This window comes from Lampetra fluviatilis, chromosome 53, assembly GCF_964198595.1.
Source record: "Lampetra fluviatilis chromosome 53, kcLamFluv1.1, whole genome shotgun sequence".
NCBI classification, from domain to species: domain Eukaryota; kingdom Metazoa; phylum Chordata; class Hyperoartia; order Petromyzontiformes; family Petromyzontidae; genus Lampetra; species Lampetra fluviatilis.
In genome coordinates, this window is record NC_136327.1 from 2,401,029 (window position 1) to 2,427,974 (window position 26,946).

General features: G+C 49.7%; 3 protein-coding genes across 3 annotated transcripts; 2 read left to right on the plus strand and 1 right to left on the minus strand.

The window, feature by feature from the left end:
* Nucleotides 1–2,466, plus strand: LOC144949173 (gamma-crystallin B-like). The gene is made up of 3 exons (XM_078879060.1): nucleotides 1–9; nucleotides 1,455–1,697; nucleotides 2,191–2,466. Exons 1-3 carry the CDS (start codon nucleotides 1–3, stop codon nucleotides 2,464–2,466), a joined length of 528 nt encoding a protein of 175 aa, XP_078735186.1.
* A 1,045-nt stretch (nucleotides 2,467–3,511) lies between these two features.
* Nucleotides 3,512–14,478, plus strand: TOE1 (target of EGR1, exonuclease). Its single transcript, XM_078879227.1, has 7 exons — nucleotides 3,512–3,815; nucleotides 4,845–4,885; nucleotides 5,783–5,879; nucleotides 6,574–6,732; nucleotides 8,232–8,494; nucleotides 9,545–9,722; nucleotides 11,610–14,478. Exons 1-7 carry the CDS (start codon nucleotides 3,693–3,695, stop codon nucleotides 12,339–12,341), a joined length of 1,593 nt encoding a protein of 530 aa, XP_078735353.1. The 5' UTR covers nucleotides 3,512–3,692; the 3' UTR covers nucleotides 12,342–14,478.
* LOC144949206 (uncharacterized) lies at nucleotides 14,122–26,849 on the minus strand. Its single transcript, XM_078879095.1, has 4 exons — nucleotides 26,787–26,849; nucleotides 25,655–25,759; nucleotides 16,417–17,885; nucleotides 14,122–14,221 (listed from the first exon to the last, which is right to left on the minus strand). Exons 1-4 carry the CDS (start codon nucleotides 26,847–26,849, stop codon nucleotides 14,122–14,124), a joined length of 1,737 nt encoding a protein of 578 aa, XP_078735221.1.
* Between the last annotated feature and the right edge of the window lie 97 nt (nucleotides 26,850–26,946).

Here is a 26,946-nt window from a genome sequence, read left to right on the forward strand (position 1 = left end):
ATGAAGAAGGTATGGTGCTTTACATGCACCCACTGCACGTTTTCCCGCCGCGAAATATGTCCATTTCAGCAAGAGAAAATATTTTGGAACGTTAGTTATGTTTGTTCGAATTGATATTCCGTTTCGGAAATTGCTGAATGATTGTGAAAATATAAAACTAATTTAAGCTGCTTGAATATGGAGCAATTTGCTACGTTTATTTATAGCTACAGCTATCTCAATGGGCATGTCTAACTAAACTAAAACTTCGTGAAACGTCGTGAGAATTTTTATTGTTTTATATTTTTACTATTTCCCTTCTACGTGACTTTACCGAAAGAACCAAGAATATGAACTAAAACTATGAAAAATAAATAAATTTTATTTTACCAGGTAAGGCCCACTGAGCTATGTAGCTCTTTTTCAGAAGCGACCTGGCCACAAATGATAGCTCAACGAAGTGGCTTATCACGTGGAAAATTAACAGCAGCCAAATACTGTAAACGCGTGATGTTGATTCGAAATGCGGAGGGATAACCCGTAGAAACCGGAGAGAAATCAACGTAACCACGGGGAGGGAAAAACGCAAACTCCAAATGTACAGCAGGCATCAGAGTCGGGATCGAACCCATGACCCCCTGCAGTTAGCATCTCGCCTAAAACATATCTGCCACTTCAACAGCATTGGTTCAATCGTTCCCGACTCAACCTGGCGAGACAGTTAGTGTCGAAACTAATTGTGATTCTTCACTACGTTGTTGTTACATTTGTCATGCAGGGTTCGTAACGCTTCGTATTGCACCCTCCAGTGGCATGGGGTGAAAAGTGGGCCGGGGATTTTGCCCAATCCTGGACCAGCTGGGCCCTCAATAAACTTAATAAACGAACGAGTGATATTTTTTAATAGTCGATACACGCCGAAGCATTATTCCCTGTATCCAGGGCCGAATTGAGGTTCTTGTAGGGCCCTAGACACTTCTGTTTCGTAGGCCTTCAGTGTAAATGTCTCCAGTTGGTACTGCTGCCAGCCCATGTCACTACTACCGCCGCTGCCACTCGCTTGTTCCACGCGTACCTCGTCCAGCCGCTGGACAGATGTCGTTATTGTTTCGTCTGTGCCCTAATTCGACGGGAGCGCGCTGCGTGCCGCTGATATGCAGATTTAATTGGAAACACCGTGCCTATCCTTGCCATAAAAAAATATTCCAGAAGATATGTTGGTTACATTTTTTTAATCGTACAAAGCAAACTAAAAACATGGTAAAACATTATTTTTTCGTAGGCCCGAGGCACAGTGCGTACTGTGGGTCTATTAGATAATACGGCCCTGCTGGCTGTAACCAGGGCGGCCTGCGCGATTTCAACCGCGAAAACTCCGCCACAGGCTGGTTGGGAGGGACGTCCCCCTTGCATTACGCGCGTTACAGCCACCGTTGTCGAGACCCGCGCTGTTCCTCTCGCGTGTGCGTCCGCAGATCGTCTTTTTCGAGGAGCGAGGCTTCCAGGGCCGCCGCTATGAATGCATCCAGGACTGCCCCAACATGAGCACGCACATGACGAGATGCAACTCGATCCGAGTGGAGGGAGGCGCCTGGGTGCTGTTCGAGCGACCGGACTACAATGGTAGCATGTACATCTTGGAGCAGGGCGAATATTCCGACTCCCAGCGCATGGTGGGCAACTGTGAGCGGATCGGATCCTGCAGGGCAATCCGTGGCGTAAGTTATGGGCAATCCCGCCCGTGTGGCTTAGTAGTGCGTTCTCACGAGATATTCGGTGCCGATTTGCCCCGACTTTTACTCCAAAATCTAGATTTGAAGCTTTCGTGACTGCAAGGATTCATATTCTTAGGGTTTTTTCGGTAAAGTCACGTTGGTAAAAAATTAAAATTAATAAAAGTAAAATAAAATAAAAATCACGACGTTTCGGAGGCAACACAAGCTTCCGTCTTCAGCAAGCGTGCTGTGGCGGTTCCACCTGAAGACGGAAGCTTGTGTTGCCTCCGAAACGTCGTGAATTTATTTTATTTGTATTTTATTTTACTTTTATAAATTTTAATTTTTTACCTACGTGACTTTACCGAAAAAACCTAAGAATTTTTTACTCCAAAATCTCTGCGCCCACTCACGCTCTCGATCCTTTCCCCGTCCTGCTTTCCCTTCACTGGAACAAACTCCCGCTGCACTCACCTGCTTCCGTTCCTCCCGACAGTACAACAGCGCTCGCAACCGGATGAAGCTCTACCAGCAGGATGACTTTGGAGGCCAGGAGATGGAGCTCACCGACGACTGCTCGAACCTGCCGGACCGCTACCGCCACCGCGAGGTGCGCTCTATGCGCATCTTGGACGGCGCCTGGGTGGCCTACGAGGAGCCCAACTACCGCGGGCGCCAGTACCTGCTCGAGCAGGGCGAGTACCGCAGGTGCAGCGACTGGGGCGCCTCCAGCCCCGTGATTCAGTCTATCCGCGGCATCAAGAAATACTGAAGTCGCATTCGTCTCGGGTGAAAACCAAAAACTCCGGGTTCTCCCGTGCGCGCGCGTCGATGCTGTGAACGCAACGTTTCGCGGAAATAAATGAACCTGAATTGCATTTTGCGTCTCGGTTTCATCTTCTTATTCTTCTTTATCATGCACGAGCCCAGGGACTTCTCAGGCTGTTTTACTCCGCAGCAAGACAAATACAGAGATAGCCTTAACCAGAGGTGTGGACTCGAGTCATGTGACTTGGACTCGAGTCAGACTCGAGTCATGAATTTGATGACTTGCGACTCGACTTGGACTTGCATAACAATGACTTTGTCCCACCTCTGGCCTTAACATACTGTTGGGGCAAATGCTGTTAACGAGCGCCTATTAAGGCCGGCACGGCACACGAGGGGGTGGGTGGCCAGTACCACGCCCGGCCGCCTTTGTCTCCCCTGTGGCGATGTTTACGCACCGCACCGGGTACTCATTTGAGGCTGAGTCGACCTAGGGGAGGCCCAGGACCGGTTAAAATAATCGTCACTGGTGTTGGCCCGGGTGGCCGGGTTCGTAGCGCAGCGCGCTAACCGCTACACCACCGCTCCCCACTACAACAACACACGCGCACACACTCGAGCTTGCTCGGCATTCGCGGCTACACCGAACCAATACATCAGTGGGCCTGCGTGGATGGATGGGAATGCATTATGGCTGATAGGGAATGCACTTTTTTTCTTCTTGGTTCTTTCGGTAAAGTCACGTAGAAGGGAAGTAATAAAATAATAAAAATAATGCACGGGCACACCTGGGATTTTGAATGAATCGGGAGCACGCGCAAATCAATCGGGAGCACGTGTGAATGAATAAATCGGAGCATGTGTGAATGAAACGGGAGCACGCATGAATGAATCGCAGCACGGATGAATGAACTAATCGCAGCACGCGTTCCCGTAGTCGTGGGAACGCCGTCGTCCCCCCCCCCTCCGGCTACGTCACGCGCGCCCGCGGATTTGCAATCGCGCGGTGCCCGCCTCGGCCACCGTTCATGACGTCACGCGCCAGTCACACGCCACGCGCGGTGGTCGTGGTGGCTGAGTCGCTCTCTGCTGCGTGAGTCCGCGGCGCATTTGGACTTCTTTCGCACCCTACGTAGCCAACGAAGTCGCGGCGGGGGTCTGCCGATTGACGGCAGCAGCAGCAGCAGAAGAAGGCCATCGCGCGCGTTCGTTCGTAAATCTCTGAGCCGAATGTCGTGGGCGCGCGGGGGCGGGCGCGTGCCCGTGCTGGACGTGCACGCGGGGAACGCGGCCGCGTGCTGGGAGAGCGCGCGCCGCGCCGTGCGCGCAGCCTCCTTCATCGCCATGGACGCGGTGAGGCGGGGTGGGGGGTGGGGTGGTGGCGTGAGGTGGGGGGCGGGGGGGTGAGGCGGGGGGGGGGGCGGTGAGGTGAGGTGGGGGGCGGGGGCGGAGGGGTGGGGGGCGGTGAGGCGAGGTGGGGGGGTGAGGTGGGGGGGGGGGCGGTGAGGCGAGGTGGGGGTCGGGGGGGTGGGGGGCGGCGAGGTGAGGTGGGGGGGTGAGGTGGGTGGGTGAGGTGGGGGGGGGTGAGGTGAGGGGGACGGTGATGCGAGGTGGGGGTCGGGGGGGTGGGGGGCGGCGAGGTGAGGTGGGGGGGGTGAGGTGGGGGGTGAGGGGGACGGTGAGGCGAGGTGGGGGGCGGCGAGGTGGGGGGGGGGGTGAGGCGTGCGGGGGGGTGAGTGGGATGCGCGACCATGATCGATCCACTGCTGGGTGGAGGCCTCCCCAAGCCGCCGCCTCTCGCGATCCTGCGAGGCCACAAGGCGCACGCGACCTGTGACCCGGCGCTGTGGAGGGTTGGTGGATCACCGACACGCGCGGCATGTTGCGAGGAGGACACCCTTCCCCTGGCTCGCCAGGAGGTGGTACAGCAAAGTGTGGACTAATCTCCATCTGTTCCGTCTGTATGGGATAGAGCGTTGCCCCCTCGCGCGTGTGGCTTTCCTCCCACGTGTTGTATAATGCTCATCATAAATGGACTGAAAATCTAATCTTAAAATATACCCCATGTAGAAAGAGCCTCCTCCTGAAAATCGGTCTTTGGATTCAGTGCGGCCTTACTGGATGTATAGGTATTGATTATTGTTACTATATTGCACTTGCACAAGAGTCGATGCCTTTTAATTTGCGATTGTTAAGGTGTTTGAACATCTTAACAGCTGTATTAATGTCAGAAAGGGCGATTAAGGCATTGTCTTTGTTTGATCGTCTTGATACTGGCAAAAAAAAGATCCCGTAGATAAGTGACACGTTATGTGTTATCTCATTCGATAGCAGAGTTGACGTGTGACCTCGTGTGCACGCGTGTGTTTTGTATTTACGCAGGAAATGAGTGGTCTGGGTAACAGAAAAGCATTACTTGCCCAGTAAGTGTTCAAACACAAGAACCATCACGCTGAATACAATCGTCTGTACCATGCTTGACACGCACAAATGATATTCGTAACAGAATCAGAAGTTTATTTTCTGAGTAAAGCGCATTAAGCTAAGAAGATCTTTTTCAAAAGTGACTCAGCTGACAGACGACACATTAGTATTAGTTGCCATGTGCCACGGCATACATCCTGGAACAGCTTCCAAAACCCGCTCATTCTCTCATCTGCTCCACTGTGAAATTCCCCATTGTAGCATCGCAAACCAAGCAAATGTATATTCTAAAAATATAAATCTGCTGAAAATCTTGGTAGTATGAACCCAATGGGCTACTATATTAAGTAAGCCCCATTCTTGTCATCTTGCGCACCTACCGGCGTTGTTAAGGTTCCACCAACTCTGTTGTCTTGGCTCGGGAACACATTGTCCTGCGGAGGGAGCTGGTAGGAACGTTGGGTTGCTCGGTCAATGGCCAGGGTCAACGGCGGCGTGGTGTATTCCGCAAATATGGCCGACTGTGAGGGCGGGCACAAGCCGGCGTGAGTAGGTTAAACGTTGAGTTTTATAAGGGCACCACGAGGTGACCAGCCCCTCCCCACCCAGCCCCACCCCTCCCCCCACCCAGCCCCACCCTTCCCACCCAGCCCCACCCCTCCTCCCACCCAGCCCCACCCTCCCCACCCAGCCCAGCCCCTCCCCACCCTTCCCACCCAGCCCCTCCCCACCCTCCCCTCCCTATCCACCCAGCCCCTCCCCACCCTCCCCTCTCCACCCAGCCCCACCCCTCCCATACACGACGGACACAATAATCCCCTGTGGGCTGGTGTAACCAGGGGGTTCCAACCAGTATAATATTGATATTTGAATGCAAGTTGTGTGTGTGCCTGCAGGTCAATAGAAGAGCGCTACATTGCGATTCGTAATGCAGCGAGGACACGCTCCTTGCTGTCCATCGGCCTCGCCTGTTTCCGCCTCCTTCCTGGAAAGGTTGGTTTGTGTGTGTTGGATCCTCTGTGAGAAGACGGTTATAGCCATCGCAAGCATGCTACCATGTCAGGTGGTTTGGGATGAGGTTCTTGGTCATGTACACCAATGAGCCAGATGGCTCAGTGGCAGAGCGAGTGAGTTCAAATCCTGGTTGGGGGTTGACTCAGCCCGTCAGAGTCAAAATACGTATTTATCCTGGAGGAATCCGATGATCTATGAAGCCCATCATCCCAGTGGGGGTCGATATAATTAGTACCACAGTGATTGTTGCATGGATATATCCGCCCCTGCCGTAGGAACAGGGTATTTTCACCACTTGCTCAAGGCTGTTAGTGCATGATGACCGCTGCCTCAATACGGATTGTATACAGTATATGCACATGTAAGTAATAGTATTTATTATTGACGTGAGGTTGTGTGTTTATAACACATTCCTGCGGAGGGAGCTGGTAGGAACGTTGGGTTGCTCGGTCAATGGCCAGGGTCAACGGCGGCGTGGTGTATTCTGCATATATGGGTGAATGTGAGGGTGGGCACAAGCCGGCGTGAGTAGGTTAAACGTTGAGTTTTATAAGGGCACCATGGGGTGACCAGACCCTCCACACCCAGCCCCACCCCCCACCCAGCCCCACCCTCCCCACTCAAATAAAAAAAATGTATGACTAATGTTTGATGTTATTTTTTGTTTGTTCAGGGCTACAGCAGATATGAAGTGCAGGTTTTGAACCTGACGCTGCTTAGCACAGAGGAGTACACTGTGGAGCCACAGTCCTTAAAATTTCTGGTGGAGCACGGCTTTGATTTTAACAAGCAGTACACACAAGGCCTGCCCTACCGACCTGGCAGTGACATGGTGGGTCCTGCTGTCCAGCCTTGTAGTGTGTGTGCTGTTTGCGTCTCATCTGTCCTGTTTGCAACTTTGATACCAGGTCCCTTACAGCGTAATGTGAGTGTGTGCAATTTGGACTCGGCCAAACACCCCAATATAGGACCACAGAGCTTGCAAAATTGTTGCTGCCGGTTCTGGCTGCCCTTTCTGCTTGCCTGTCGCTTCTACGGCACCTCTGTGTTAAAACTGTGCACGTAAAAAAAATCTGCAGCATTTTGAGAAACAATTTGCATGAACGATGGCGCTATATACAATAATATTAAAGCAAATATTGTTATGGGTGTGGGGATAGTTGCAGAAATCTAACAATCCCCCGCTGGACACGGGGTTTATTTGACCATACTCCACCATGCTGGTCAGCGCAGCCCATCACGTAGCCCCTAAAGCTTATAAATGAACAGTTATTACTCCGATACAAATGATAAATTCGGCCCTTGGAAAACTTCCTTTAACACGTAGGCTTTCGTAAATGTTGCGGGCGTACTGAAGTGGTAACTAATGAGCACGTTTTGTTTACGTGACAAACCTTACGAATTGGCTGTGTCGGTTTGTGATGGGTTAACATTTACGTGATCTAACTCCACAAAAACTTTATTTAAGGAAAACTGTTGTCATATGTGGGAGAGGGCATCCAGTTCTTAGCTCAATGTGCTCGATGGAATTCGTAGAAAAGCAGTCGGGTTGATTGATCCATCACTCACTGATGCTCTCCAGTCACTCGCTCACTCACCGGGGTGATTCACCTCCTAATCATGCTTCTATTGCTTCTGCCATGGTTAATGTTCCCTTGAATTTCACTGATTGATCCCTTAACCAAGTCTCATCGATACTGTGTTGTACCACCATACTGCAGGTCATACCAATACACCCTCTTACTCATTCACACACTTACTCATCTGCTTACCAACATACTCGCCACACACCGCGAGTCAACGTGTTAACTCTATATTACAGCTTTGATGGTGCTGTTGTTTGTTGCTGAATGCTTGACACGTTGGGCCTTTGGGCCTGTGTTGAGCAAGTGTTTCTAAAAAAATATATATTGTGATGCGTATCCTGTTAATATGCAGCAATTCTGTTGGTGGCTATATTTTTCCCTGTGCTACAATTCCTCTCTACACCTTTGCTCCCGTGTGGGTGTCTGTGTGTGGGGAGTGCGAGTGTAGCGATTAGCACGCTGCTCTATGAACCCGGCGACCCGAGTTCGATTCCCGCTCGCGGCCAACACCAGTGACGGTTATCTGAATCGGTCCTGGGCCTCTCCTAGGTCGACTCCGTTGAGTACCTGATCCGGTGCGTAAACATCGCCACTGAGGAGACAAAGGCGGCCGGGCGTGGTGCTGGCTACCCACCCCCTCTGTGTGCCGTGCTGGCCTTCATAGGTGCTCGCTAACACTTGCCCCAACAGTCTGTTAAGACTATAACGGGGGGGGGGGGATCTTTGTCTTTGTGTGTGCCCGTAGACTGCCTCAGACAGCACAGCGCCTGGTGCTCGGGCTCTGTTCTCAGAGGTGGTGCTTGCCGAACGGCCACTAGTGCTGCACAACGGTCTCCTGGACCTGGCGTTCCTGTTCCAGGCTCTGCATACCACCCTGCCACCCACGCTACAAACCTTCATGGCCGACCTGGCCACCCTGCTCCCAGCCGGCATCTATGACACCAAGCACATTGTGGAGACAGAAACGGATATGGCAGCTTCCTTCCTGGAGTACGCCTTCCGCAAGTGGTAAGGTGTTGGGCGCATCTGTGCCTGTGTCTGTGCAGTTATTTTCCCGGGCGCAGGTTGGAGCAATTGAAAATTCGACCAACAAGGAATGTGAAAGGGACAATTACGACCTCAAGCATTTTGATACAAGCATTTTGGATGAGCTAATGTATGTTTGATTTGTAATTGATTTTTGGAGTAGGCTAAATATTTTGACCACATCTTTTTTTGTGATACCCTACACCACCCGATATAGCCACTCACGTGATATTGTCTGTGTGTGCCCACAGTACATGGGGAGGGATGTGTCTCTGTGTGCCCACAGTACACAGGGTGTGTTTCTGTGTATGTTCTCACAGTACACGGGGAGTGATGTGTTTCTGTGTGCCGACAGTACACAGGGAGTGATGTGTTTCTGTGTGCTCGCAGTACACAGGGAGGGTGTGTCTCTGTGTGTGCCCACAGTACACAGGGAGTGATGTGTCTCTGTGTGTGCCCACAGTACACAGGGAGTGATGTGTCTCTGTGTGCCCACAGTACACAGGGAGTGATGTTTTTCTCTGTGTGTGCCCACAGTACACAGGGAGTGATGTGTCTCTGTGTGTGCCCACAGTACACAGGGAGTGATGTGTGTCTCTGTGTGTGCCTACAGTACACAGGGAGTGATGTGTGTCTCTGTGTGTGCCCACAGTACACAGGGAGTGATGTGTCTCTGTGTGTGCCCACAGTACACAGGGAGTGATGTTTTTCTCTGTGTGCGCCCACAGTACACAGGGAGTGATGTGTGTCTCTGTGTGTGCCCACAGTACACAGGGAGTGATGTGTCTCTGTGTGTGCCCACAGTACACAGGGAGTGATGTGTCTCTGTGTGTGCCCACAGTACACAGGGAGTGATGTGTGTCTCTGTGTGTGCCCACAGTACACAGGGAGTGATGTGTCTCTGTGTGTGCCCACAGTACACAGGGAGTGATGTGTTTCTCTGTGTGTTCTCACAGTACACGGGGAGTGATGTGTCTCTGTGTGTGCCCACAGTACACAGGGAGTGATGTGTTTCTCTGTGTGTTCTCACAGTACACGGGGAGGGGTGAAGTCGGGCGTCGTGGGCAGCGGCGTGCACGTGCAGTTTGGTGACGTTCCCTCGTCCCTGCTGGACCATGTGGATGAGCGGCTGTGCCCCGAGCCCCGTGCCGGCCCAGAGAAGAGCGAGGAGGCGATGCAGACGGAGCCTGCCATATGCGAGCGGTTTGCGGTAACCACTACGACCATGCCCTCTCATGATGGCACCGTGTAATAATAATATTAATTTTGATTTTGAAAGCTTTCGTGACTGCAGGGATTAATATTCTTGGTTCTTTCGGTAAAGTCACGTAGAAGGGAAATAATAAGATAATATAAATATTAAACAATCAAAATTCTTACGACGTTTCGACTGCAACACAAGCAATCATCATCAGGTGTGAAATCCACAGAAAGAAAATTTGAAAAAAGTGGCGGTTTGTCCTGACGTCAGCACCACGGACAGCGATTTGGCAGTTGGCCAGATGGACGAGTCCATCTATGTTCGTAAAAGAGGAGGGGGGAGCAGAAAATGGAATGCGGTCTGAAAGTCACCGTAAGCGTGAACACAATCAATTAAGACCCGAAATGGTTGATCAAATCCTTCCAATGATTGCTAAGCCAGAATCCATCTTCTCAGTTGAAATTATCTCTGTGTTTGTGAATAGCCTCATGAACGAACCTCTCATGGTAGCCAGATGGCTTGCAAAGAACCCACAGTACACAGGATATGCATCACAATATTAATGTGTGAATTTTCTCACAAACTTATTCGGTGTGATATTAAAACGAGAACGTGCATGACAGTTCTCCTTATCCGGTGCAATGTGGGCAAACAATGTCGTGGGTTCTATTTTCCGTGGGATTAACAGCCGATTGTGGGGGAAAAAAAATCACATAATCGTGTGTAATTGCAAAAAAAATCATGGGTAATTGTAAGCCCTTTCGCAATGACTTATGGAACACTTTGTAGATGGCAGTTGATAATTGGAGGAATAGGTCCGTGGTTAATTGGAGTTTTCACGTATCCTACTGCTCCCTTGGATGATAGGAGTCACAGGTAATAGGGTCGCAGATGAGAGATTTTTACTGGGAAGAAATTTACAGCTTGGCTAATATCAATGTAACCTCACGGAATATACCAAGTTTTCCAATGATAGACCCAGGAAATTCTCACCGCTACTACCATGGTTACTGTTCCTGTGAACTTGTTCATTCCTATTTTTATTATTTTACTACTTCCCTTTTAAGTGACTTTACCGAAAGAACCAAGAAGATGCATCCCTGCAGTCACGAAAGCTTTAAATCGAAAAATCAAGGAATGTTTGACTCTTAGCTATTACATTATTGATGGTGCTGTTTGTTACTGGCCACTTAATGTTTGGGTCTTTTGGCTTGTGCTCGGCAACTATATTTTAAAGAGTCGAAGTGTGACCTCCAACGAACATACTCTCAGTATCCCTCCATCACGTGTTAAGATCCCAAGATTGCCAACCTCAATGTGTCGCTTAGAATGCCTGCCTCGCTAACCTATCCTTATCATTATAATTGTAATAATGAAGTTGTCTTTGCATTGATAAGGGCGTATGCTTTTAAATGCTTCAGCAACTCAAAGCACCTCATATCACATCTCATCCTAAACATTCAAAGGGCACCTCAAGTGGCAGCTGTCCCTGTGCAGGACAATTGGGCATTAGACTACCAGGATGGGGCGTTGGTTGGTCGTCTTTGTAAGAGACCTGCCTCAATCGGGCTTACCAGCTGACATAGTCTGATTGTTGTGTGCAATCCCAGTGGAGTAATTTGTGGTATACACATTTTTTTTTTTAACATGGCAAATTTGGACCATGACGCCAGCACACATTGGCCTACTCGTGTCGAATGACGGGGGATATATAACGTCCGCGGTTAATGAAGCAGATGGTGCATCGTTTTTTATGGTTAATACGGCTGCAGCATTAATTGGGGCGGTCTGCCAATTTGAACGGCAGACATATTTAATGAGCGGTAAACGCGCTACCGCTGGGCCAATTGACTGTGCCCATTGTCTGTGGCTTCCTGGCTGTGTGTGTGTGTGCAGGGATATGGCTGGTGTTCATTGGGAGTCAAGTGTCCACTTTCGCACGACATGGAACGCATCCTGGATGACCACGAAAGGCTGGTCCAGACCAAGCGGCAACGTCGCTCACGATCCCGGAAAAAATCTCGTGCCAAAAGCGAGACGGACGGCAGCCCCAGCAGCCAGCCCGGTGTTCTCGTCGATGACCCAGCAAATATTGCTGAAGTCCAAGCCGTTCGGGACAACCAAACCGTTGCCAAAAGAGAAACCGACCTTGGTGACGACTTGGTGTCAAAGCGACCCAAGATGAGCGAGGAACACTTGGAGACGGTGGAATTAGAGGAGCGGGTTTCCAGCCCGTTGGATGTGCCTCTCAAAATCGAGGCACCTGCCAAAATTTCCAATGATGACGATGGCGGCGAGCCAGGTGACGGGAAAGAGTCGGAGATAAAACTGATGAATTCGGCGGTGGCAGTGGCGTCTGGGAGTCACCGGGCGGGCTTTGATGCGTTCATGACGGGGTTTGTGTTTGCCAGCGTCCTTGCCTTCCAAAACGGGGGCTCTAGCCAGTGTGGAGGCGATGTGGGCGAGCAGATTGTGCCAGACGTGATGGAGAGCTGGCTTCCGAGCTGCCGCAACAAACTTTATCTGAGTGGCAAGGCTATGCCGCTGCACGTGTACAAGAGTGCCTACTCGAACTCATCTCGGGCGCATCGTGATAAGATGACACGGTTGGGCAAACACATTGAGTGAATGGCTCCTCGGTCGAACCCAATGCACGGGTATTTACAGCCAATTGTATGGTTCGTAATTGATTTCTAGGTCAGGCCACAGTTATTTGGCCAAGTTTTGTGTCATTCAACTTACCAGATGAGACAATAATTGGCCAGCTTGTACATACGATAATTTGTTTGGCAGTATCGTGCGGTGGTGGAGTTTTTAAATGACACAAATTTGGCCAGATCATAATATGACCTAACCCAAACATCTATTACGAATCACTCCTTGGTCTGTTATGCCATTGAGTAGGTGACAGATGTTGGTACCCTAAGGAAGTGAAAAGGAGACTGAAGGTGACCAGATGGCTTTGGTAAGCAGCACTGACGCTGGTAGTAGGTTGTAATCCATTTAGCCACCTGTGTGTTTAAACTGGCTGGGTAAGTTCATAAGCATATACAGCAAGGCCCAGTCCAGTCCAGTCACTGATAACTGCACAAAAATGGCATAAAAAAATATTCACTTGGGCTAAATTCCTTCTTCCGGACTTAAACATATTGGTTGAACTTTGACTATGCTACTCTTTGGTTCTTTCGGTAAAGTCACGTAAGTATAAAATAAAATAAATCACGACGTTTCGGGCGCAACACAAGCGTCAGTCATCAGGTGGGAAAGCCTGGTCTGCTGCTGAGGCAGACTGTTTTACTCAGCTACCAACACCAGTGACGATTATCCTTTTAAAACAGTCTGCCTTAGCAGCAGACCATGCTTTCCCACCTGATGACGGACGCTTGTGTTGCACCCGAAATGTGATGTTTTATTTTATTTTCTACCTATGTGACTTTACCGAAAGAACCAAAGAGTATGGATTCCTGCAGTCACGAATGCTTCAAATCAAGATTTTACTATCCTTTGAACATCAAGTGAAAATGTGTGCCCCTAATGTTGTGGATTAAAATGTCACTCAAGGGATCTCAGAAGTACGGCAAGTTCTCATTTAACACGGTAGATGCGTTCCTGTAAAGTGCCGTGTTAAGCGAAAAACACGTTTAAGCGAAAATAAACTCCCCCTAAATAATGTAATGATAAAGTTCGGCAAGATACAATGTACACACACATGGTCAGATGGCGGGACAAATAACTGAGGGTACTGTGCATTCCACGTACTTTATCTTACCTGCGCAGCTCAAGAAAGTAGATTGTCGTCGACCGCTGTGCGAAGTGTTCCATCATGGAAGAACCGCATTCTAGTGAAAATGCGTTGTGTGAATACGCGTTAAGCGTGGACATACCATGAATATGTGATATTTTTAATTGTGGGTCATTCGCGAACATGTGGGGTTATGCAGTGTGCTTTAAGAGTAGGGTGTATTTTTATAGTCAATTTTCCACTGCCACATCTGAGCCGCGGCAGCACGGGGCTATCGTGTTATGGGTGATTTTCCACTGGCTATTTTCCGAGCCGAGCCAGAACCACTTTGTGCTCCATTGGTGAGCGTGTACTGTGTGAGTGTGTATGGTGGTTGTGTATTGGTTAACGGACTGCGCTATGAACCCGGCGACCCGAGTTCGATTCCCGCTCGCGGCCAACACCAGTGACGATTATCTCAACCGGTCCTGGGCCTCCCCGAGGTCGACTCTGCCTCATACGAGTACCTGGTGTGGTGTTTAAACATCGCCATTAGGGAGACTAAGGCGGCCGGACATGGTGCCAGCCACCCACCCCCTTGTGTGCCGTGCCGGCCTTCGTAGGTGCTCGCTAACAGCACTTGCCCCAACAGTCTGTTAAAGGCTATTAGTTTGTGTACATCCATCTTCACTCGTTCAACGTGTGCGACGTCAGTGGCACAGCTTGCTTCTGCAGTGGAAAAACAACCTGCGCCTCCTGAATCGCGCAGAGCTGGCTCGGCATGACTCTGGAACAGTTTGGATGTGCCAGTGGAAAACAGGTGTCAAGTCTCATGACATGAGGCCAATAGTAACAGTAATAATGAAATTGTGGAAAAACACCAAAAATAAAATAGGTTGCGTGACATTTTTTTACTTTGTCATAAGGTTTCGACTTGCACAACGTATTAATCTTACTTGCAAATGTATGCAATGTTCACAATGCATTTCCCTGTGCCTCCATGATGCCTAGCAATGTCTCGGAGAATTTCCAGTATTCTAAAATGTCCGTGTTTTTATTAAAATAAAAAAAACATATTTTGACTTACAAATGAGTTTTTGTTTTTTGCAGAAGCTTCATTAGATTTTGATGTCTCATTTAATATTTTAATTAACCTAAGCCGTGGTCAATCCACCGTTGGATCTTGCACGTAGGGAGGGCATTTCATCAATGGGATCCACCAAAGCTCGCACGCACAATGCTGCACTGCAGGCCTCGTGCGGTATTTCTGGTAAGAATGGAGATTGATTAAAGTTTCTTCAACTTCACAGGTCTACTGCATATAGTACTTGCATATGGTGGATGAAGGTGCCCTTAAGCTATCACCGTCTCTCATGATCCCGCGATGTGATAATCCACCTATAAACTACACATGATCCAATACAATAATACCTCGATATGCGTATATTGATTGAACAAAGTTGTGGTACAGCGTACATTGACATTTTTAGCCATTATTTTACACAAAGCTAAAAATAAATACATTTAAATTAATAAATATAACATTCATCAGTCTGTCAGTTTTAATTATCACGTGGTATTACATAATGTTATTTTCACTATAAATTGTCTGTTTACAATATGGTAAGTTTATGAAGGCTGGGAACGCATCCTTGTCGTAATAAAGTTATAAGGTGTTCAGTATACTAAGTTTAAATATACGAAGCTCCAAGAAGGCATCTACTGCGTATATAGAGGTATTATCATCTGCACTAATCACCTCTTGGGCATTTTCCTTGCTAGATTTGAAGTTTTCGTGACTGCAGGGATCCATACTCTTTGGTTCTTTCGGTAAAGTCACAGCTATAAAATAAAATAAATGAAGTCATTATTTAATTTAATAGATTTTATACCTACGTGACTTTACCGAAATAACCAAAGAGTAGTTTCCTTGCTGTGACTGCCACTCCCTTCATCAATTCCCGTGAATCAATCCTAATTAAGTTTGTGATCTGTTTCACGTGTTCCTCTTTATATTTGTTTACAAGCGTGCCCATTTCTATGCTTCTTCGTGCACCTTGATGTTTTTGTTCCATTTTCTTAATGACCATGTTTGTGATCCAAATCTAAGAGCAAGTAGTAGGCAGTTGATTAAACGTGTCTTCATTAAGCACACCTATCATCAACATTAGTCCGTAATGTATAGAATACGGTAACTACAGAAGTCATGCAATTGCAGTCAAAGAATTGAACGCGACCCTTTGGAACATCCACCGAGATGGAGTGGTGTACTGATCATGGATGCTGCTGTTGGTGTTAATTGAACTGCAGTGCACGGTGCCACGTGGAAACCACGTGTGTGCCACCGGCCTGTGGCGTCATCATCACGAGTCGACCCAGCCCCCGCTCGTCTCAATACAAGATCACAATTACACAGCAACGTTGAACGGCCGTATTTTGAAAGGGGCATGATTACATCTGGATCAGGATTGAAATTGGATAGCGGCCAGCGGGAGCCAACATAGAGTGGAATATAACATTTATTAAAAGGAAACATTACAAAGTAAATGATAGTTTTTCAACAAGTGGATATTGTGCACCGTGGAAAATACAGGACGGTCCATGGATAGACTAATTTTAATAACCCTCTTAACGTTCTTCTCAACAGCAAATTGAACATTGCGAAAGCGATGGCTCAATATATCACAGAGTGTAAACAGATGTAACGCGTGCATTGAGATTGGTGGGACACGTTTTCTCTGCAGTGTCTCCCTGCTATTCAGTGGACAAACTATAAACGGATCACCTTGAATGTTATCCAACAGCATTTAACCCCGGCTGCTGTCGATCAAACCCGCCCTAGCGGCGATGTAACCTTTTACAAATGTAATCTTTAAAAATTAAGATGTTCGTTTGGTTAATATATGACTGAGGTGGTTAGAAGGTGGTAGTCCAACGATGCATTATTGAATCTACCTGTGAAGCTATGAAGTGTATTGAGACTCATGACTTAAATTGAGCAAATATCCCATTGCAGGACTCGAACTGAAAGTCTTGAGGCTCAGCGAAATTGCTTCTGTTTCTCCAGCAGCTTGTTTCTCATGGTGCTTCTGTTCCTCAAGCTGCTTCTGTTCAAGCTGTTTCCGTTCCTCAAGCTGACTTTGTTTCTCAAGCTGCTGCTGTTCCTCATACAGCCTCTGTTCCTTCAGCTTGTTCTCTTCCTTAAGCTGCTTCTGTTCCTCAAGCTTCTGTACCTCAAGCTGATTCTTAAGCTGCTGCTGTTCTTCCAGCTGATCTTGTTCCTCAAGTTGTTGGTTCTCTTCCTTGAGCACCTGTTCAAGTTGCTGCTTCTGTTTCTCGAGCTGCTTCCGTTCCTTGAGCTGTTTCTTTTCCTGCTTGAACTGCTGCTTTTGTTCTTCCAGCTGCTTTTGTTCTTCCAGCTGCTTCTGTTTCTCAAGCTGCTTCTGTTTATCCAGCTGCATAAGCTCCTTCAGTCGCTTCTTTTGTTCCTTGAGTTGCTGCATCCGTTCCTCAAGCTGCTTTTGTTCTTCCAGCTGCTTTTGTTCTTCCAGCTGCTTCTGTTTCTCCAGCTGCTTAAGCTCCTTCAGCTGCTTCTTTTGTTCCTTGAGTTGCTGCTTCTGTTCCTCAAGATGCTTCCGTTCCTCGAGCTGCTTCTGTTCCTTGAGCTGCTTCTTCTTTTCCTTGAGCATCTTCTGTTCCTCCAGCTGATTCTGCTTGTCAAGCTGCTTCTGTTTTTTGAGCTGATTCTTCTCTTCCTTGAGTTGCTGCTTCTGTTCCTCAAGATGCTTCCGTTCCTCGAGCTGCTTCTGTTCCTTGAGCTGCTTCTTCTTTTCCTTGAGCATCTTCTGTTCCTCCAGCTGATTCTGCTTGTCAAGCTGCTTCTGTGTTTTTAGCTGATTCTTCTCTTCCTTGAGCTGCTTCTGTCTATCAAGCGGCTTCTGTTCCTCAAACTGCCGCTGTTCCTCCAGCTGCTTCTGTTCCTCCAGCTGCTTCTGTTCCTCAAACTGCCGCTGTTCCTCCAGCTGCTTCTGTTCCTCCAGCTGCTTCTGTTCCTCAAACTGCCGCTGTTCCTCCAGCTGCTTCTGTTCCTCCAGCTGCTTCTGTTCCTCCAGCTGCTTCTGTTCCTCCAGCTGCTTCTGTTCCTCAAACTGCCGCTGTTCCTCCAGCTGCTCCTCCAGCTGCTCCTGTTTCTCAAGCTGCTTCTGCTTCTCAAGCTGCTTGTGTTCCTCAAGTCGCTTCTGTTCTTTGAGCTGATTCTTCTCTTCCTTGAGCTGCATCTGTTTCTCAAGTTGCTTCTGTTCTTCCAGCTGGTTCTGTTCCTCAAGCTGTTTCTGTTTCTCTAGTTGCTTCTGTTGCTCAACCTGCTTCTGTTCCTCAAGCTGGTTCTGTTCCTTCAGCTGATCCCGTTTCTCAACCTGTTTCTGTTCTTTGAGCTGCTTCTGTTCCTCCAGCTGCTTTTGGTCCTCAAGCTGCTCCTGTTCCTTGAACACGTGCATAAACACATGCACACATGCACATATGAGCACACATACAAAGATCCCCCGTGTTGTCTTAACAGACTGTTGGGGTAAGTGCTGTTAGCGAGTAGCACCTCTGAAGGCCGGCACTGGCACACGAGGGGGTGGGTGGCCAGCACCCCGCCCAGCCGCCTTTGTCTCCCAAATGGTGATCTTTACACATCGCACCAGGTACTCATTTGAGGCTGAGTCGACCTGGGGGAGGCCCAGGAACGGTTCAGATAATCATCACTGGTGTTGGCCGTGAGCGGGAATCGAACTCGGGTAGCCAGGTTCGTTGCGCAGCGCGCTGATCGCTACACTGCTTGTGTGCACAGGCACATGCACACAAGCACACATACACACACGAGGACACACGTACACACAACAAGACACATACCCGCTCATGAATAATTCTGGCACATTCCGCCACATCTTGCAGACTGATTGTTGCAATGGGGACGAATGCCGTTAGAAACGAGAAAAAAACCCACTACTAATACTAACCCCACAGCTGTCGTGACTGGCACAGAATATTTAAATTTTAAACCTGGAAAAAGTAATTAGTAATAATAATGTACAGGAATCTCCCGGTCAACAGCGAGTGGCCGAGCCACATTGGAGCGAACGACAACCACATCAATTCCATACACCCAGCCATCAAATTCACCATGGAGGTAGAAAAGGATGGCATGCTACCTTTTTTGGATGTCCTAATCAAAAAGACCAGATGGCTCATTGAGCCACTCTGTCTACAGGAAAGTAACCCATACTGACGCCTACCTAAAACCTGATTCCCACCACCATCCATCCCAAAAAAATTCCCTCATCAAAACGCTACACCATAGAGTCCAATGTATCTCTGACTATGAACACCTAACCAGTGAACTCGAACACGTACACCAGGCTCTCAAGGCGAATATATATTCTGACTACACAATCCGCAAAGCCATCATCCCAACCGTGAGGAAGGAGCCATCTGAGGATCCAATCAAAACCATCACCCTGCCATACATTGCAGACAAACACAAGATCCAGGTCCGATTTAACACAGTACATAAAATTCGTGATCTGATCCCATCTGTGAAGGACACGATTCCTGACATGCAATATCCCGGCGTCTACAAACTAAGTTGTATCTGCGGCAGCAGTTACATTGGGGAAACTAAGCGACATGTCTCGGACCGTGTTCGTGAGCACAAGGCAGATTTGAAAGCCGGTAGGACCAATACTTCTGCCGTGGCTGATCATTATTTTAATGCGGCTGGCTCACACGAAATTGATTTCTCTAAGGCGATGGTACTTTGCAAGCCGACTGGCTATCAACAAAGATTCGTTCATGAAGCCATCCATATATACAGACACAGACACAATTTCAACCGAGAGGAAGGTCATAGACTCAGGAATCATTGCAAAGATGTCATCAACCACTTTGGGTCATGACTTGACTTATGTTTTGTTATCAATCAACCTCCACCGTAGCAGTGTGGTGTGTGGAGCAGGGTGCAGGGATTTCTTGGCGGCCCTTTGCTGCATTGGCATTGCTGCTGCATTGGCATTGCTGCTGCTTTGGCAATGCTGCTGCATTGGCATTGCTGCTGCATTGGCATTGTTGCTCCGCCCATGCTGCTGATACACTTGGGCTACGCCCATCTCCAAACCTTTATAAACAGTTTGCCTTTAGAGGCGAACCCATTTTCCTGATGACGACCGCTTGTGTTGCGATCGAAACGTCGTGATATTTTTTATTCACTTTACTTTTATTTTATATTTTTTTCTATCTACGTGACTTTACCGAAAGAATCAAAGAATAAAACTGGTCAACAAAAAAACAATTCTGGCCTGGACTATTGCAGTTGTTTTAGACTAACTTTAGGGTGCTGATTCCAAATCTGATCTCAGATTTGCTCTATTACATCTCATTTTATGCTATCGGCATACCCCATTTTCATTGATTTTACCCGAAATTAACTCTGTCACTTATGATTGCAAGTTGTTGCGAGTAAGTGACTGCTTTAGTGTTAAAATATGGTGCTGTATTTTTAGGATAGTGTGTTTATAATATAATTGTATGTAGATATCCACGTTTATTTAATATTTTTCTTCCGCAGTTTTTATTGAAAATGCAATATTTGATATCTCAAAAACCTGATGTGATAGACAAAAACTGATACCTTAAAACCGTTCGAATACCTTATGCCAGAAAAAGTGTGTTGACCAGTGTATAAGAACTGCATACCTCAATACATTCGGGCGCGATCGGTCAAATCAGCAATGGGCGAGGTACGAGGACACGCACTCGTGTGGATGTGAAAGGAAACCTGATCATGCGGCAGCAGCTGCTCGTGATGCAGCTGATGCAGCTGGTGCAGCTGATGCAGCTGGTGCAGCTGGTGCAGCTGGTGCATGACATGCTGCTCCATGAAACGCTGCTCTCTCAGCTGGTCCTGCTGCTGCTGCTGCCTCTCTCTAGCACTCGGGAGCGGGGGGGTGGGCAAGACAGATTTATTGAAATGGAGGTAAAATCAGTAAAGAGGTCGTCAAGGTCAATGTCATTGACAGAGGTGGGACAAAGTCATTGTTATGCAAGTCCAAGTCGAGTCGCAAGTCATCAAATTCATGACTCGAGTCTGACTCGAGTCCAAGTCACATGACTCGAGTCCACATCTCATAGGTGGGACAAAGTCATTGTTATGCAAGTCCAAGTCGAGTCGCAAGTCATCAAATTCATGACTCGAGTCTGACTCGAGTCCAAGTCACATGACTCGAGTCCACACCTCTGGTCATTGATGTCACCGCATCACCTTGTCATGTCATTTCTTCCTTCATATTCATCCTTCCTTAACTTCCCATTACTGCCAACGTCTGACTTTTAAGTTTTCCGCTTGTTCCTCATTAGATACATTATTTTTACAGCGCCGTTTTGAGTCGTGTTTCCACTATCTGGCCGGAGGTCTATATATTGTTTTGAACGCGGGAGAATAGTAATAACAATGCCATCCATTTATCCTGACGCGCTTGGGGTGAGCAAAGTGCAGCAGTGAGATGAATGTGAAGGGAAAACCTGCAGCACGCGTGGCAGCAAATGCTGCCCATGAAGCTGCTGCCGCTGCTGCTGCTGTTGTTGCTGCTCCCGAAGCTTCCATCGCTCACAGACCTGCAGCGACTGCAGCTGCTGCAGATGCTGGTGTTGTCCATTCCTTGCAGCGTGTACCACAGCCACGTGGGCCTGGAGGGGCACACGTGGGTAGGGGGGGGGTCAATCAAGAGGTCGTCATTGGCAATGTCGCTGATGTCCGCATCGCCTCCTCGTCCCTTATTCCCCGCTGATCCTGCACTATCGAGGTTTGCCCTTAAAGTCCCATCACTACCAACAGTCTGATTTGAAGTTGTCCGCTCGTTGCAAATGATGCGCGTCTCTTACAGCCACATTTACGCGATCTTGACTTGAGGTCTCCAATGTTTAGATAGCCCTCATACAACGTCAGTTAGATTTACAAGACTTTCTTGCCTTCGCCTGGCGAAATGAGAGACAGCAGTAGTGCAAATCCTACGCCTGAATAGCACCCCCAAAATCGGGAAGCGTGGAATTGTTTTCCTCCAGCTCCTCAGTCCACATTTAGCATCAACACGCGTTTAGAGTAGTTGGCTGCTATGCATTTCCACACTGATACGCCGCTTCAAGTTGAGCTATCATTTGTGGCCAGGTCATTCCTGAAGGCAAAAAAGGTAAAATATATAAAGCTCGGTGAGCGTTATTTGGTAAAATAAAAACACTTATATATATTCTATGGTTCTTCAGGAACTGTTTCTGATGACGGCCGCTTGTGTTGCGATCGAAACGTCGTGATTTGTTTTATTTTATTTCTACCTACGTGACTTTACCGACAGAACCAAAGAGTATAGATTCCTGCAGTCACGAAAGCTTCAAATCAATATTAAATCCCAATAATCCGATCGAAATCCCTAATTTCGATCGCATCATTGGGGGGGCGCGTGCATCCCACCCCACTGGCTCCACCAGTGCCCCCCTCCCACTCCCCATAGTGCATGTAACACACCGATTGCGATGTCAGCCTTTCAAATGATGAACTTAATGTCTTCACAGACGTGAAACAACAGCGCCGACTGCTGGACACAGCTGGCAACCGTCGCTCGGCGGCCGTTGCAACCGTCGACAGTTGGGGTCCGCATCAAACAACAACAACAGACTAGCAGGGCGACAGCCGCAAGCCAAACGCGTCCGCGTGAATTACACCGCGCACTGTTGACCGTGGTCCCTTGCTGCACCAGGCTGTGTATAAGACCCCTCCACGCACACCCCCAACCGTCACCGTGACTCTCCCAACCGTCACCGTGACTCCCCCAACCGTCACCGTGACTCTCCCAACCGGCCCCGTGACTCTCCCAACTGTCACCGTGACAGTCCCAACTGTCACGCGTTGTCCTGCCCACAACGTTAGGGGTGCGCATCAGAGGACAACATTCCGAAACACCGCGGACACCACCGATCTCTGCACCTGATGACTGAATGGAGGTTTGTTACTCGTAGGTAACGCTTCGTTTGCAAATGAACAAAAAAACTGCTCTCAAAGTTGAATAATTTTTTAAAATTCTTATCAGGCGCCATGGTGTTAAGGATTACCCTGTTTGAGAGCACCTAAAAATAAAGGGGCATGGCCCGAAACGTCGCCTATAATATACGTTTCCATTCAGGTCCCCCTAAAGGGCCACCCAATACCCCCACAGGCCTCCCAAATACCCCATAGGCCCCTCATACTCTCACAGACTCCTAATGCGGCTAGAGACCCTTAATACCCCCACACACCCCTATAGACCCCACAGACCACGAAACACATTCCTGCGGAGGGAGCTGGTAGGAACGTTGGGTTCCTCGGTCAATGGCCAGGGTCAACGGCGGCGTGGTGTATTCCGCAAATATGCCCGACTGTGAAGGTGGGCACAAGCCGGCGTGAGTAGGTTAAACGTTGAGTTTTATAAGGGCACCACGGGGTGACCAGCCCCTCCCCACCCAGCCCCACCCCTCCCACTCCCCACCCAGCCCCACCCTCCCCACCCAGCCCCACCCTCCCCATCCAGCCCCTCCCCACCCTACCCTCCCCACCCAGCCCCTCCCTCCCCACCCAGCCACTTCCTGCACGACGGACACAATAATCCCCTGTGGGCTGGTGTAACCAGGAGGTACCTACCAGTAATAACCCGAACACAGTCCTCACATTCCCACAAGCCCCATAGAGCCCCTTCGCACACACAGACACAGCCCTTACACCCCCACAGACCCCTTAGGGGTGGTGATTGCCGTGGTGATGCTGGCAATGATGCTGATCGTGATGCTGGATATCAAGGAAGTGATGGTTGTTATGTTGGTGTTGATGCCTCTAATGATGCTAAATGTTTGTTGTACTTCCACCACACCGCCGATTAGCACAGTTGGCTACGTACGGTGCGAAAGAAGTTCAACATACAGTACATACGTATAACGCACATAAGGTATATCCCGTATTGAAATACAAAAAACTACAATGTCTGAACCGGTCTTGGGCCTCCCCTGGGTCGAATCAGCCTTTAATTGAGTACCCGGTGCTGTGTGTGAATATCACAACTGGGGATACAAAGGCGGTCGGGCGTGGTGCTGGCCACACCACCCCCTCGTGTGCCGTGCCGGCCTCCTTCACAGGTGCCACTCGCCCCAACATTCTGCGAAAGGCTGTGGCGGTGGGGACACCAATGTGCCACCGTAGGTGTCACTGGCCACGCGTCCGCCACGTGTCAATCGATATACTCATGGGACACCCAACGGGGAAATGTTTTAATAAATAAAGAGTCGTCTCTGTGAGCCCGCCTCGGAGGCGGGAGGTGGCCCCATAAATAAACTACGAGGTGACGTGGGCACAGAGGAGGAGGAGGAACGCCCGGGGCTCTTGCTGAGAGGCTGGGCCCTCTGCCATCGTCAACAACATCATCATCATCGGTTGTGCGACCATCTCCTCGGTCATCTTCACCATCACCTCGTCCTCGTGACCATCCACCGCTGGACATGGCCAGTATCGAAACGTCGCTGCGCTACGAGAGGGTTGCCGCGAGCAGTGACGAGGAAGCGGAAAGAGTGGAGGTCGTTTTGCTCAGGTGAGAGACTCCCCACCCCCCCGGCAGCGGTCAGAGTACGAGGTGCATGGGGAGGGGTTCAGGTGAGAGGGGGAGGAGCCAGGTGAGAGGGGGTGGGGAACAGGTGAGCGAGGGGGGAGGGGACAATACAGATAGGGAGGAGCCAGATACGTGGGAGGAGGAGCCGGGTGAGATGAGGCGAGGCGAAAGGGGGAGAGGCCAGGTGAGCGAGGGGGGAGGGTCAGGATAGAGTAAGGAGGGGCCAAGCCAGAGGGGGAGGAGTCACACAAGGGGGAGGAGCCAAGCGAGGGGGAGGGGCCAGGTGAGCGAGGGGGGAGGAGCCAAGTGAGGGGGGGGGCAGGTGAGCGAGGGGGGAGGGGTCAGGATAGAGTAAGGAGGGGCCAAGCCAGAGGGGGAGGGGTCACACAAAGGGGGAGGAGCCAAGCGAGGGGGGGCAGGTGAGGGGGGGGGTCAGGATAGAGGAAGGAGGGGCCAAGCCAGAGGGGGAGGGGTCACACAAGGGGGGAGGAGCCAAGTGAGGGGTGGGGGCCAGGTGAGCGAGGGGGGAGGGGTCAGGATAGAGTAAGGAGAGGCCAAGCTTGAGGGGGAGGGGTCACACAAGGGGGGGAGGAGCCAAGCGAGGGGGAGGGGCCAGGTGAGCGAGGGGGGAGGGGTCAGATAGAGTAAGGAGGGGCCAAGCCAGAGGGAGAGGGGTCACACAAGGGGGGAGGAGCCGAGCGAGGGGGGGCAGGTGAGGGGGGGGGGTCAGGATAGAGGAAGGAGGGGCCAAGCCAGAGGGGGAGGGGTCACACAAGGGGGGAGGAGCCAAGTGAGGGGTGGGGGCCAGGTGAGCGAGGGGGGAGGGGTCAGGATAGAGTAAGGAGGGGCCAAGCCTGAGGGGGAGGGGTCACACAAGGGGGGGGAGGAGCCAAGCGAGGGGGAGGGGCCAGGTGAGCGAGGGGGGAGGGGTCAGATAGAGTAAGGAGGGGCCAAGCCTGAGGGGGAGGGGTCACACAAGGGAGGAGGAGCCAAGTGAGGGGTGGGGGCCAGGTGAGCGAGGCGGAGGGGGTGGTCGTTATCGATTCTTGCTCACGGCCAACACCAGTGACGATTATCTGTATCGGTTCTGGGCGTCCCCGAGGTCGATTCAGCCTCAAATGAGTACCCGGTGCGTCCCCCCCACCCCCGACACCGACAAGACACTGCACGTGATAACATCGTGGCTGCTGTCAAATCCCCAATGGTTTCAAATGTGTCTTATCGGCCAAAGTGGCCCTCCTCTGAAAATTAGGGGAGAACGCTGCCCTACAAGCAAGCCACCACCACAATTGGCAATTGCAACTGACAATGGCCTTCATTTTGATAGGCATAAAATGACCAAACTTTATATACTCAAGTGAATTGTATATCTTAACTATCTGTGTTGTATGCGTAATATGTCCGATTGGTGTTTCCCACTCGAATCCCGCCAATTTCTCAACTCTTAACGCCCCGAACGTGAACCGTGCGTCTCTCTATCGGACAGGACCCCTTGAACTTGGCTCTGGCTCTGCAGTCGCCGGGTCCAGCCACCCTCATTCCCCTCCCTTAGCTCTGACTTCCGCAATATTCTCTCTGCCTCTGGTCTCACCTCTCTCCCTGAACCCCGCTCTCCTCCTTATACCCTTCTCCGTGCCCCCCCCCAGCCCCCTCTTATCCCACTCCTGTCCCTCCCCACAAAGAATTGTAATCCTACGTCTTACACTCAGAGGTACGGAGAATCGGGGCGACCGTCTCGGGCCCCGCGCTTCGGGGTGGGGGGGGGCGTGATTCGACCTCACGGTGTCAGATATAATACTTACAGTTTTGTTTGAAGGCGTTGGGGGGTGCCCACGCGGTGGGGTTTGTCCCGGGCCCTGCACCCCCACCAATGTACCGGCCCTGCTTACACTAATGAGTGCAACACAGTTTTCTGCACACAAATGAGATCCCACGTGTGTTCCCTCCGCTCATTACCTCTGCTTACACCTCCTTCCCTCTCCTCTCCGCTCATTATCCCGATGTTCCTCTTCACCCTTTCCCTCGGGTTATTACACAAATTTTCTCCTGTAATAATGACCACAAACACAACTGTATCAACTGAGCTCGAAGTTGAATGCAATAGCTTTCATATAGTGGTTAACTATTACGATACGACGGAAATTACTTTATAACTTATTGCCACTATCATGTATCAGATTTCACCTGTCAAGCATCAATGTGCTGTACGAATTATATTTAACGCCAAATCAATTAAGGAAAGCAGAGTCGACTGCTTGCGGTTTGACTTGTGTCAACCACACAGGAACACAATGTATTATACTCTTAGGTTTTTTCGGTAAAGTCACGTAGGTAAAAAATAAAATAAAAAATATTTTTTTATTTTCTTTCTTTCTTTTTACCGAAAAAAACAAAGAGTATGCACCCTTGCAGTCACGAAAACTTCCAATCCAGAACACAATGCATTATTTGATCTAAACGTCCAACTCGGTCACTTTCAACGATACATCCTTTGCCCAACACGACGCTGCTGCTGCTACTGATGTGAATGTCATGCAATTGAAATGTCATGCAACCCATTTGATGAAGAGTGCAACAATGTATTTGAATTGTCAAAGTGCGTCGTTGTTGTCAAATGAAACGGGAGGTGGTGTGACCAGTCTTGCGTCTCCCCTCTTCGCCACAACTCCCTCCTTGCTCCAAGGTCCCCACCTCGGCTGGTCCGTTCCTCGCGTCACCTGGAGACGTGCACGCGGGTCGCTGCCGGTCTCGCATTGCTCACCATGGCGCTGTGGCTCGGCTTGCATCACACGATCAAGGATTCGGGACGCGCGGACGAGCAACTGGCCGGTCATCACCACCACAACCACAA

Bases quoted from the DNA above. Each gene is read 5' to 3' on its own strand.
- LOC144949173 (XM_078879060.1), top strand. The intron at 1,698-2,190 runs GTAAGTTATGGG...TCCTCCCGACAG, and splicing joins CCTGCAGGGCAATCCGTGGC to TACAACAGCGCTCGCAACCG.
- TOE1 (XM_078879227.1), top strand. From the start codon at position 3,693: ATGTCGTGGGCGCGCGGGGGCGGGCGCGTGCCCGTGCTGGACGTGCAC. The intron at 4,886-5,782 runs GTAAGTGTTCAA...GTGTGCCTGCAG, and splicing joins AGAAAAGCATTACTTGCCCA to GTCAATAGAAGAGCGCTACA. The intron at 8,495-9,544 runs GTAAGGTGTTGG...GTGTTCTCACAG, and splicing joins GAGTACGCCTTCCGCAAGTG to TACACGGGGAGGGGTGAAGT.
- LOC144949206 (XM_078879095.1), bottom strand. From the start codon at position 26,849: ATGCGAGACCGGCAGCGACCCGCGTGCACGTCTCCAGGTGACGCGAGG. The intron at 25,760-26,786 runs GTGGGGACCTTG...GGGGAGGGACAG, and splicing joins CGAGGAACGGACCAGCCGAG to GAGTGGGATAAGAGGGGGCT. The intron at 17,886-25,654 runs GTCAGAGCTAAG...GACCAAAAGCAG, and splicing joins GCAGAGAGAATATTGCGGAA to CTGGAGGAACAGAAGCAGCT.